This window comes from Mobula hypostoma, chromosome 5 (assembly GCF_963921235.1).
Source record: "Mobula hypostoma chromosome 5, sMobHyp1.1, whole genome shotgun sequence".
NCBI classification, from domain to species: Eukaryota; Metazoa; Chordata; class Chondrichthyes; order Myliobatiformes; family Myliobatidae; genus Mobula; species Mobula hypostoma.
Genome location: NC_086101.1, coordinates 85,021,078 through 85,034,741, shown reverse-complemented (window position 1 = coordinate 85,034,741; position 13,664 = coordinate 85,021,078). Strand labels below are relative to the sequence as shown.

At 42.4% G+C, this 13,664-nt stretch overlaps 1 protein-coding gene across 4 annotated transcripts in view; it reads left to right on the top strand.

The window, feature by feature from the left end:
• The window catches only part of kynu (kynureninase), a 297,370-nt gene that overhangs the window by 270,142 nt on the left and 13,564 nt on the right, over nucleotides 1-13,664 (top strand). For all 4 annotated transcript variants that reach the window (XM_063048624.1, XM_063048626.1, XM_063048623.1 and 1 more), the window contains exon 13: nucleotides 11,393-11,623. In XM_063048624.1, coding sequence (XP_062904694.1) covers nucleotides 11,393-11,623 — 231 coding nt within the window. The remainder of the gene's footprint in view (nucleotides 1-11,392; nucleotides 11,624-13,664) is intronic.

Here is a 13,664-nt window from a genome sequence, read left to right as displayed (position 1 = left end):
CCAATTCCAACACATAATTCTCAGCAACATCTGCCATCCTACCACCAAACATATCTTTATCTTCCCCCCAACTCTCCACAGAGATTGCTCCTTCTATGATTCCCTTGTCTGTTTGTCCCTCCAGACTAATCTCCATCTTGGCACATATCCCTGCAAGTGACAGAAATGCTACACATGCCCATTTACCTCTTCCCAAACCTCCATTCAGGGCCCCAAATAGTCCTTTCAGGTAAGGCAACACGTTCCTTGTGAATTTGTTGTGTTCATCTGTTGCTCCTGATGAGGCCTCCTCTACATTGGTGAGACCCGATATAAATTAGGGGAAGTTGCTTTGTCGAACACCTCTGCTGCACCCGCCAAAAGCAGAAGTTCCCGGTGATCAACCATGTTAATTCCCATCCTCATTCTCATTCCAACATGTCAGTCCATGGTCTCCTCTTTTGCCACAATGAGGCCCCTGTCAGGGTGGAGGAGCAACACCTCATATTCCATCTAGGTTGTCTCCAACCTGATCGCATGAACATTGAATCTCCTTCTGGTAATTTTTTTACCCCTCCCCTTCTTCTATTCCTCATCTGCCTATTACCTCCCACTGGTGCCCTTCCTTCTGTTTTTTGCCTGCGGCCCACCACTCTCCTGTCAGATTCCTTTTTCTCCTGACCTTTACCTTTCCCACCCATCTGGCTTCACGTAGCACCTTCTAGCTAGTCCTCCTTCCCCTTCCAACCCCCTTTTTATTCTGGCATCTTTCCCCTTCGTTTCCAGTCCTGAAATAGGATCTTACCTCAAAATGTGGATGATCAGCCATGATCACAGTGAATGGTGGTGCTGGCTCGAAGGGCCGAATAGCCTACTCCTGCACCTATTGTCTATTGTCTATAAAATGTTAACTGCTTATTCGTTTCCATAGATGCTGCATGACCTGCTGAGTTGCTCCAGCATTTTGTGTGTGTTGCTTTGAATTTCCAGCATCTGGTGAATCTTTGAAAATGAATAAAAGTCAATGTGGTTGGTAAAGTGTTGGAGTCCATTATTAAGATGAGGTTTCGGTGTACTTGGAGACGAATGATAAAATAAGCCAAAGCATGGTCTCTGTAACAGGAAATCTTACCTGACACATCTGTTAGAATTCTTCGAGGAAGTAACGGGCAGGGTGGACAAAGGAGAAGCAGTGGATATCATTTACTTGGATTTTCAGAAGGCATTTGATAAGGTTCATTCATAGCTTGTCACACCAGACAGTCAGCCATTCTTGTCTGGCGCGTAATGTCAGGATTGGTCTCCTTTCTGATTAACCGGGTCATGATATGAACTTTCCTGATTCGATCCTTGTTTTTGTTTTACGAGGCCAAGTGGCTAGCTCAAAGCTCAACCCAGAACGGATGGAAAGTGTGCTCGCGGTGGGGGGGCGGGGGGATGCGACTTGGATTCGAACTCGGGAGCCTTTGCTCCGAAGTCCGGCGCTGATGCCACTGCCCCACCAGCCAGCCAAATTTGTTAAGGTGCCACACATGAGGCTGCCTAACAAGATAAAATCCTATGGTGATACAGGAAAGATACTGTCATGGATAGAGGAATGGAAGACAGCCAGGAGGCAGTGAAAGGGAATAAAGGGGCTCTTCTCTTGTTGGCTGCCAGTGACTAGTGGTGTTCCTCAGGGGTCAGTATTGGGACTGCTGCTTTTCACATGGTTTGTCAGTTATTTGGATAATGGAATTGATGGCTTTGTGGCAAAGTTTTTGGATGATACAAAGGTAGGTGGAGGGGTAGATAGTGCTGAGGAAGCAAATCAAGTTGCAGCAGTCCTTAGACACATTGGAAGAATGGGTAAATAAGTGGCAGGTAAAATACAGTGTTGGGAAATGTATGATAATGCACTTTGGTAAAAGGAACACTAGTGTAGATTATTATCTAAATGGGGAGAAGGCTTAAACATCAGAGGTGCAGAGGGACTTAGGAGACCTCGTGCAAGACTCCCAGAAGGTTAATTTACCTTCTGAGTCTATGGTAAAGAAGGCAAATGCAATGTTGACACTTATTTCAAGGAGAATAGAATATAAAAGCAAGGAGATAATACTGAGGCTTTATAAGACACTAGACAGGCCACACTTGGAATATTGTCAACAGTTTTGTGTCCCATATCTCAAAGAATGTATTGTCATTGGAGAGAGTCCGAATGAGGTTCACAAGGATGATTCTGGGAATGAAGGGGTTAACATATGAGAAGTGTTGGGCAGCTTTGGGCCTGTACTCACTAGAATTTGGAAGAATGCAGGGGGAATCTCATTGAAACCTACTGAACGTTGAAAGGACTAGATCGGGTGGATGTGGAGAGAATGATTCCTATGTTGGGGGTATCCAGAACTAGAGGGCACAGCATCAAAATTGAGGAACGACCTTTTAGAACAGAGGCAAGGAGAAATTTTTTTAGCCAGAGAGTAGTGAATCTGTGGAATGCTCTGCCACCGACTGTGGTGGAGGCCAAGTCCATGGATATATTAAGGTGGAAGTTGATAATTTCCTGATCAGTCAGGGCATCAGAAGATTTGGCAAGAAGGCAGGTGTATGGGGTTGAGTGCTATCAGGGATCAGCAGATGGAATCATGGAGCAGACTCGATGGATTGGATGGCCTTATTCTGCTCCTATGTCTTATGGACCGTAAATTACAGTGAAATGGATGGAGCAAGGCAATGGAGGGATTAGTATGTTTTATGGTCTTATGGATGTTTCAGGCTAAGCCCCTTCTTCAGGACAGGAAAGGATTTTGAGTAGCTGCAGACTTTCTTGTGTTTATAATCTGCAGAATCTCTTGTATTTAGAGATTGTATAAGTTAGGCCCCATTCTTTAGAGTCTAGAAAAATACAAAGAGCTATTATGAATATAAGCAAAGATATGGGGAAGATATGTTAGATACTAGACAACAGTGTGACCCGTTGGGGCACCCTTTGAGAGAAGGAGAGTGCAGTCTGATGTGAACAGAATGAACATTAAATTTTCCTGAATACTATTGGTATTGCTTTGCTTTGGAAACTGAAGTAGAAAACCTCAGTTTATTAAAGAAGAACGATGCGTAGCAAAGCAAATATAGCTCCTTCTCATTTAACGAAGGACACTTTTGATGGCATCATTTTGGGTTTATCTGCCACCCTTGTGCCTCTGGTTGTCATTCTGGAGATGTGCAGTCCTTTCATCCCCTGTCTCTTCATCTCTTCTGCTGTTTGTTGTTTGTCTCTGATCCTGGAGATGTGCATGCCTCTCCTCCTCCGTCTCTTCTTCTCTCATCGTTTTTTGTCCTGAGGCTTTGATCCTGGAGTTGTGCAGCCCCGGCCTCATCCGATTTTTGTTCTCTCCCTCTCTTTGCCGCTTCTCGACAACGTTTGGCGTCATTTCTTGACCATAATGTCCCCCTTCTCTCTACACGTGGCATAATTAGGCTGACCATTTTTTTTTACCCTAATGCTGGATAGAAAAATCGAAGCAGTAACACCAAGGGATGCTGATTATTCTTGATGATGTGGTTGGCGCTGTCCTAAATGGACGTGATATAGTCACCGCTGTCCTTTGACAGCAGCAAAGGGTTTTATGGGTGTCTCGAAGTACATCATTACAATAAGATTTAATTATCTCTTATTGATGGGTGGCAATTAGATCTGTCCTAATCCTGCACATGCTGATGGTGATTAGCAGAATGTGACCCCGCAAAATAGAGCTGCCCTGCCCTTTTGCTCCGGTAGGTGTCGCTGCTGAGGCTGGCCGTGCGCATGCATCGTGCTGTCGCGTCCTGAATTCCGTGATGGTGGATAGGCTCTCAGGTTAAAAGAGAGCCTGTTGATTTTTGTGAATGAGCAATTTTATATGAATATATAACCCTGAACTTCACCTGCATTCTGTAAGTTAGTGCATTTTAATTAGATTTAGCCAATAAAAGTGCCGCTGTAATGCACCGTTTGCACTAATTGGAGGTCACAAACAGACAGAGAGAGCATGAGAGTTTTAGTAGTATATAGATGGAGAAGGTGTTTCTCCAGCCTGAGGAGTCAAGAACCTGGGAGATAGTCTCAAATAAAGCAATAGTCCATTTAGGATTGAAGCAAGACATAAGATTCTCTATTCACTGGTAAATATTTCACACCTTTCGTTTTACTCTAGAGGTTTGCAGAAGCTCAGTCATTCATTCAAGCAGAACAGATTGATGGATTTTTGGTCATTAGAGGAATTTAGTAAATAGGAATAGGGCAGGATGATGTTAAGGCAGAAGATGTCCATGCTCTTGTGGCAGGGTGGCATGGCCTTAAGGAACCAAATGGTCTGCTTCTACTCCAATTTTTTATGTTTGAATATTCTTGCATATTAATAACTCAGTCGTGTGCTTCAGAATAATAGAGTAAAAATTAACATTGCTTCTTTGTTTCTAATGTTCAGATTGATCCAGGCCAGTGACCTCTGAAGGAATCCCTACTTGGCACTGGAAGAGACAGGGAGTAAAGAGCTGCAGAGTATGGTCTTTCAGAAGAGTATTTAGGAAACTGTTTTAAACACATCCCACTGAATGCTGCATTTTTGCAGTTACTCCTTATATTCCATTAAAGTTCAAATTTCAAAGTACATTTATTATTAAAGTATGAATACATTATACAACCTTGAGATTCATCTCAAGGTCCAGGCAGCCACAAAGCAAAAAAAAACACAAAAGGACCCATTCAAAAAAGCCTCTCTAACACCCAATGTGCAGAGAAAAAACTACAAATCATGCAAACAAAAAATGCAAGCAAATAGCATTCAGAACCGAAGTCCACAAAGAGTCCATCCACAGAGCCAAGTGAACGCCGTGGTGCAGCGAGACGAACCGGCCTTGCCCTCGCCCGGGGCCTCAGCACCCTGACCCTTTCAATCTGGCCTGGCGTTTAAATCCGCTGCCTCAATTTGGCCTGTACCTGACCTTTCCATTTTGTCCTGGTTTTTAAATCATCGTCCAAACATTGGGTTCAGTTGCTTTGATACGTTTTGGTGCCTGGACCCCGCTGCCTTGACTTGGCCTGTGTCTGACCTTTCCAAATCAGCCTGGCGCTTAAATCGATCAAAACCTGGCAACCTTGCCTCACCTTGCCTCGGTTGTGCAGTATCAGAATTCTATCTCAAAAGCATTTCAGTTAGGTTTCAAAGGTACATTTAATGTCAGAGAAATGTATACAATATACATCCTGAAATGCTTTTTCTTCGCAACCATCCACGAAAACAGAGGAGTGCCCCAAAGAATGAATGGCAGTCAAATGTTAGAACCCCAAAGTATCCCCCCCAGCTTCCCCCCTCCCAAGCATAAGGAGCTGCAAGCAACAATACCCCCTCCCCCCACAGGCAAAATAAAGCATCGGCACCTGCCACCGAGCACTCAAGGATGAACAAAGCAACAGCAAAGACACAGTCTTGCAGTTACCCCAAAGACTTCACGTTTCCACATACCACAGGCTCTCTCCCTCCCTACTAAGGGAGAAAGAGGTGTCTCCATTGTCACAGGATTTTAAGCAAGTGTGACAAATAATTGAATTATTAGTTGCTGCCTCACACTTCACCCATGAGCAAAAACAGATACTTGTGGCATGGACAGCAGTGGAGAGATGAGATGAGAGGACAGAGACCTCACTGAACCTTATGCAACCCAACATAGTCACTGTGCCTCTGGGATCTTCAGTATAAAAAAGTTTACCTTAAACTTTTGGTACATGCTTTCTTCAGAGCTGATTGCTCCTGGGACAAATGGACTCCACATGTCAGTGATTTATAAATTAAAATGTAGCAGGTCTCTGTTAATCATGAAATTTAAAGAATGGAAAGTGGCTGATTTTTGACAGGTAATTTATCAAAATAGGTGGTTGGATTGGTGTTACCAGGTTGTAGTATAGCTGTCTTTTTATGTAAACTGTTAATTCAATCTGCATGGCTAATGTGAAAATTACATCTTGCTGAAAATGTTTGCTTTCAATTGAATTTCAGAAAATTCCGCCCGATATCAAAAGGTCAGCTTCTGAAGGAGCGAGAAATGAGCTAATATTTTACCCTTTCCTTTCCAAAATCAAGACCTAAATGTGATCCCATATCTCAAATACCTCAGCCTCCAATACTACAGGTTCAATGTACACTCAGTGGCCACTTTATTAGGTACAGCTTCTCGTTAATGAAAATATTTAATTAGCCAATCATGTGATGGGAAGGCAATGCATATAAACATGCAGACATGGTCAAAAGGTTCAGTTGTCGTTCAAACCATTTCAGAATGGGGAGGAAATGTAATCTGAGTGACTTTGACCATGGGATGATTGTTGGTGCCAGAAGTGGTGGTTTGAATATCTCAGAAAGTGCTTATGTCATGGGATTTCCTTCACAACGTTCTCCGGAGATTACAGAGAATGGTGTTAGAAAGAAGAACTATCCAGTGAACAGCAGTGCTGTGGACAAAAATGGCTTGTTAAGGAGAAAGGTCAGAGGAGAATGACCAAACTGGTTCACGCACGCATTACAACAGTGGTGAGAAGAAGAGAATTTCTGAATGCACATGTTGAACATTGAAGTGGATGGGCTACTGCACCAGAAGACCATGAAAATAGACTCAGTGGCGACTTTATTAGGTACAGGAGGAGGTAATTTTTTTACTTCTGGATGGAATAGAGCTTTGGACCTTTAGACCAGTTGTGGTTGTCATCTTTAGACGATTGTCATCTCAATCGAAGATGCAGTCAGCAAGTTGTCAAATGTATTGTCAGTCATTTTTCAGACTTTATTCATTATATAAATGATGAATGTCTGAAAAACAACTGAAAATAACTTTGACAGCCAACTGGCCACATTTTGGGTTGAGCTGACAATCACATTGTCTGTTTCCAATGTTCAGAAATCTTCAAAAAGCATGCAAAGGCATGCATGCAAACAATTGCATCATTACTATTGACAAAGTAAAGCACTTAAGATATTTAAAACAATTCGAAATAATTTAAAATATTAAAATAAACTTAACTAATTAAATCAAACCTATGTAAGATGTCACATGTGAACCATGGTGACATGTTCTGAGCTGCTTACAAAACTAATTTTACCATTTTGAGCAATATACTGCAATCTTCAGCCTTCATTTTCCCTTTAAGTAACATGCTTTTGGACCGTCTTAATGAATTAGCGATTTCATAATCTTCTGAGGGACTTGGCGGACTTAACTCTCAAGCATGCAGGTGTGGCACCTTTAAGCAGGAGAAGTTACATCATCGTCGCCAGAAGAGAAGGAGGAGGGGAGGACTCCAAGCGAAAATTGAGATCGAGAGGAATAGAACTACCTCTACCCAGCACCTTGGTAGCAAATGTACAATCACTGTAGAAAAAAATTGAGGATCTAAAGGCAATATTGGTGTATTGGAGGGGAATGAGGAATTGCTGCATTCTGTGTTTCGTGGAGACATGGCATTGGGAAGACCTAAAGGCTTCCTGATACACTGGATGAACCAAACGACTAATTTGGAGAAGTTAGAAGGTGGGAATCTGTGTTTCATGACAAACTCTTTCTGGTGCTCAGACATGGCAGTTTAATTGCACTCTTGTTCCCCCGACCTGGAACATTTAATGATTAATTGCCAATTGTTCTACATACCAAGAGAGTTCTCCATGATTCAGACTGTAGTTCACATACTGCAAAAAGCCAACATTAATTAGGCACCCGAGTTATTGAATGCTGCCATCGTCAAACAAGAAACCACCCACTTCGATGCATTTAAAATCATAGTTGGAGAATCCAATCAGGCTTATTTGAAGAAGTCTCTGCCCAATTATAAACATATAACCTGAGACATCAGGGGTCCCAACACAATCAACCAGTGCTATACGATTAGGAATGCCTACTGTTCCATCCCTAGACCACATTTCAGGAAATCTGATCAATTGGCTGTCCTTCTCCAACCTGCATACAGACAGACTCTAAAGATCAAGGTTCCAGAGATAAGGACAACAAAGTGCTGGAAGGTACAGGAGCAGCAATAGAATTGCTTCTAGTCAGTGGACTGGGCCATGTTCAAGGACACAGAGAATCTGAACGAATATGCCACAGTTGTCACAAAATTTATAACAACAGTTGTAGATGACTGTGTCTCTACAAAGTCATTCAATCTTCCCCAACGACAGCTCTGGATGAACCATGAGATTCACAACCTGCTGAGGACCAAGTCACAGGCATTCAGGTCTTGTGAACAAATAAGATAAAAGGTCCAGGTACAATCTCCGAAAAGCCATCTCACATGTGAGGTAGCGGTTCTAGGCCAAACCTGAAGAATGAAAAAGAACCTAGTGCTTTCCTGGCGTATATGATGAATAAACTCATCTCGAGCTTCCAGCTGGGTACAGGTATCGATTATAACCAATGCTTCAATGGCAATCTCTGCTGTCTTCATCAGGAAAATTCTTTTACTCTAGTTTTTATACTTATGGCTTCCTTTACCGGGCAGTCATAAAAGCTATTAGCATGGCACAGTGGGTTTTTCTGTTGGTATTTTTAAGGGCCCAATTGATTTCCTTCACCTTGTAGCCATTCTGTACATTGTGCATAATCATCTTATTTCCTCAGAGAAACTCTATGGTTAAAGAACTTAATAGGGCCCTTAAAAAGGCCAACAGAAAAACCAGCAAACTTAACAATGAGGAGTAACGCGTCACTACCTTCTGTCTTCCCTATATTTCACAGTTTCTGGAGAGATTGCCAGGATCCTGAAGAAATACCGGATTAATGCCACACACAAATCTGTAAGGAAGCTCAAATCACAGCTTATGCGGGTCAAACAAGACCTGAGACTCAGGTCGGCTGGTGTTTACAGGTTTCCCTGTAAATGCAGAGCAGTATATATTGGCCAGACGGTGGCATAGCGGAAACCCACATCAACAATCACAGGAAGTGTATCCCTTTAGGTTACCTGGAAAAGTCGGTGGAAGCAGAACATTGAATTTGCAATGGCCGTAGGATTGTTTACTGTGCTGCACCAATGGCTCTTGAGACTGCTAAGTAAAGGAAGCAATCGAAATAAAACTCGAGGAAAAGTACCTTAATAAATATGAAGGTCTTGCTGTAAGTAAGAACTGGAATTCGATTGTAAACAAGGTGGGAGAATGGAAACCTGATTGGATGAGAACTAATCAATTCAGAGGGATGGACGATGGGGGTATAAATATTATCGGACTAGACATGCCCAGGCATCAACTCTGATGAAGATTGCTGAGTTTGTCATCAAAACATCGGTAATAATCAATACCTCTACCCAGCTAGAAGCCCAAAAAGAGTTTATTTGTCACTGAAGGATGCTTGATGGCTGTGGCAGGGTTTGAATGATATTACCTCTTACAAAGTGAAACCAAGCAACATACTGTAAGTGACAATAAGGCTTAGTTCCCAGATTAACTCAAAGCTTTCTACACTCACTTTCTCTATCAGAACATGGAGCAACCTTCATTAACTCCTACATCCCCTGATAATCCTGTGCCTTCAGTCTCTGAGGCTGACGTGAGAGCATCCTTCGGGAGGGTGAACCCACGGAGAGCATCCGGCCCTGCTGGGGTACCTGGCCAAGTACTGACGGTGTGTGCTGGTCAACTGGCTGGAGTGTTCTCCGATATCTTTCATCTCTCACTTCATCAGTATGAGGTACCCAGCTGCTTCAAGCAGACTTCAGTTATAATGGTGCCTAGGAAGAACATGGTGATCTGCCTCAATGACTGTCATCCAGTAGCACTTACATCCACAGTGATGAAGTGCTTTGAGAGGTTCTTGATGAAACATAGCAATTCCTGTCTGGGAAGTGACTTGGATCCGCTCCAGTTTGCCTACCGGCACAACAGGTCTATGGCAGATGCTCTTCACTTGACCCTGGAACATTTGGACAGCAAAGCTACATACATCATAATGCTTTCTATTGACTACAGCTCAGTATTCAATATTATCATCCCATAAAAACTAATCAATAAGCTTCAAGTCTTTGGCCTCAATGCCTCCTTGTGCAACTGGATCCTTTTATTTCATCACTTGCAGACAACAGTCAGTTCGGATTGGCAATGATATCTCCTCCACAGTCTCTATCACCACAGAGCAGTGCTTAGCCCACTACTCTACACACTGTGACTGAGGTTAAGCACCCCTCCAATGCCATATTTACATTTGCTGATGGTACCACTACAACAACATTTTACTCCATATCAGCAAAACCAAGGAACTGATTATTGATTTCAGGAGGAGGAAACTACAGGACAATGAGCCAGTCCTCATCAGGGAATCAGAGGTGGAGATGGTCAGCAACTTTAAATTCTTCAGTGTTATTTCAAAGGATCTGACCTGGGCCCAGCATGTAAATGCTATAACGAAGAAAACACAGCATCGCCTCTACTTCCTTAGAACTTTGCAAAGATTCGGCATGACATCTAAAACTTTGACAGACTTCTATTGATGTGTGGTGGAAAATGGATCGATTAACTGGTTACCTCATGCCCTGGTATGGAAACACCAATGCCCATGAATGGAAGATCCTATGAAAAGTAGTGAATAAGGCCTAGTCTATCATGGGTAAAGCCATCTCCACCTTTGAGCACATTTACAGTATATGGAGCACTGTTGCAGGAAAGTGGCATCAATCATCAAAGACCCCCACCATCCAGGCCATGCTCTCTTCTCGCTGCTTGCCATCAGGAAGAAGGTACAGGTGCCTCAGGACCCACACTACCAGGTTCTGAAACAGCGATTACCCTTCAACCATCAGACCCTTGAATCAGTGGGGATAACTTCACTTAATTTCAGTCGTCCCATCACTGAACTGTCCCCCACAAGCTATGAATCACTTTGAAGGACTTCCTCTCATATTCTCAATATTTATTGCTCATTAATTTTTTTTTGTTCGGATTTGCACAATTTGTTGTCTTTTGTACATTAGCTGTTTGTCCATCCTGTTGAGTGCTGTTTTTCACTGATTCTGTTATGTTTCTTGTATTTGCTGTGTATACCCACAAAAAAACAAATCTCAGGGTTTTATATAGTGACATATGTACTTTGATATTAAACTTGCAGTATAAACTTAAATCTAAAATGACTATCACATAACTTAGTCTGCACAGCTGCCCCTTTGCCAGTCTGATCTGATGTAGGTGATTTCAGTAGAATGCTCACCACATGTGCGAGGGAATCTCTACAAACTTACACTTCTGGCCTGGATTCTAGTGAAGAGCAAGACAACACTGTAAAAGTAAATGTTTCATTACATCGGGGTCAAAATATTTGGAATGAGTACTCTTTTGAAAATGTTCCCAGAACTGTAACTGTGATAGGGTTTGTTTGTGATTCTGGTAGATATATTTGTGATTAGACTTATTTTCGTTTACAGATCTACAATGAAACTGACAAGAAAGCATTGAGAAAAAAATCTGTTCTACTTACTGGCTACTTGGAGTATCTGATCAAGCATTATCACTCAAAAGATCCAGATAATCCACAGAAATTTTACATCGATATCATTACTCCCTCAAATATTGAGGAACGAGGCTGCCAGCTGTCACTGTTGTTCTCAGACCACATCAAAAAGGTCTTTGTAGAACTAATGAAAAGAGGAGTTGTTGTAAGTAGAACTGACACAGTTATTGTTAATTGTTGGTAATTAAGCTTTGCTATAAATGAGTTATTTCATTCAAAATTATTATTTGGGATTCTGGGAGGGAAGGGGAGGGACAAGGGTGGGCAGTTGTTGAAATCTAGGGAGGGAACTGGGGCTAGGAGGAGGCCAAGCCCAGTACTGCTCAGGAGAGGGGATAAAACCCAGGAATACAGAGTTAAACCTGGAGAATGCAGGGTTTAATCCTTAGAGTTCCAGAGAATGAGGGGAGATCTTATAGAGAAGTACAACCTTATGAGGGGTATGGATTGGGAATGTACTTGACGGCTTTTTCCTCTCAGGCTGGGTAAGCCTGAAAATAGAGGTCATAGGTTTAGGGTGAAAGGTGAAATACTTAAGGAGAATCTGAGGGGTATATAATTCACTCAGAAGGTGATGTGAATGTGGAACAAGCAGCAGTAGAAGTAGATGCAGGGTCAACTGTAAACTTTAAGATATGTCATTATATTTACGTGTATGAGAAGGGTATGGAGGGCCATGGTCCATAAGCTGATAGATGGTACAAGGCAGAAAAGCAGGTCAACATGAACTAGATGGCCAAAGGGCCTGTTATTGTGCAGTAGTGCTTTGTGACTTTATTCTTCCATTTTACTGGGATTCATCTAAGTACTACAAAGACCAGAATCCCTGGAAACAAAATCAGAACACTGGAGAAGGTGCATTGGCATCATTTTGTATACTTGTTTGTTTTAAGACAGAATTTGGGACCCAGCCTCAGCATCATAATGATTAACATCGAGCCGGTAGCTTACACATTTCATATTACATTGTCTTCTTTACAGGATGCCATTGCAGGAGCAGCTAGTGCCAATGAAATCTAAGGGGATGAGTAATGAATGCTGGTCTTCCAGCAATGCACACATCCAAAACTTTGAATAAGTTACAAATAATGTGTCATCATTATGAACATCTAGCGTGAAGGATGGCTGCAGCCCTTATCAGCCCAATTATTTTGTTTAGAGACACAGCATTGGAACAGGCACTTCTGGCTTGGAATCTGGAACAAAAAGCAAACTGCTGAAAGAATTCAGCAGGTCGGGCAGCATATTGTGGCTTGGTGGAGGAAGGGTGCTGGTATAATGGTGGGGGAAGGAATTTATTTAAGAGATATAGCATGGAACAGCCCTTTCCGGCCCAACAAGCCACACCACCCAGCATCCCACCTATTTTTAACCCTAGGCCAATTACAGAACTATTCACAATGACCAATCCTACTGACCAGTAGGTCTTTGGACTGTGGGAGGAAAGCAGAGCACCCAGAGGAACCCACGTGGTCACAAACTCCTTACAGATAGTGCCAGAATTGAACTCCGTACTCCAATGCCCCCGAGCTGTAATAGCGGATAGCATAATACTATACTACTGTGGCACCCTCTCTGCTTATGAAAAGGCACTAAGTCATACTGCATTAGATCATCGACTGCATCATTCTTGGCATGATAACAGCCCATTCTGGACATTCCTTACTGCAGGCATAATGCTATCAGTCTGGTTCTGACAATGTAAAGAGGCTCCCAATAACTCTTAATCTATACACCCCTTTTCCCATATGCACTCTGCCCTTTACCCTATCTCCATGGGGGAGAAGAGGAACATTCTTCTCTTTGAGTGGCAGGACTTTATAATCTCCTCGGTTCCATTGGTATCTTCAATACCAGCCTGGAATGAGTTGTAAGTAGAGTCATTCATCATGGCTGTTATCTTGACTGCTATTGATAAGGCATTTCTGCCTTTGCCAAAATATAGCAGTAACTGTGGCTGTAATATAGGAGCAATTTGTGGCAATTTTACATCATGGCCTTCTGCAGAAGTAGAACCATTTCCTGAAATTCTGAAATCCCAATGCATGAAGAGTACTTCCACAACAGTTCACATACTCCTTTCTCCATGTATGGCCTCTCCTCACTTATCACCCTGCACACCGAACACTTCCTTCATCCTCCCTTTCATGTTGAAAGAGCGATGAATATTTGGATTAAATAGATTT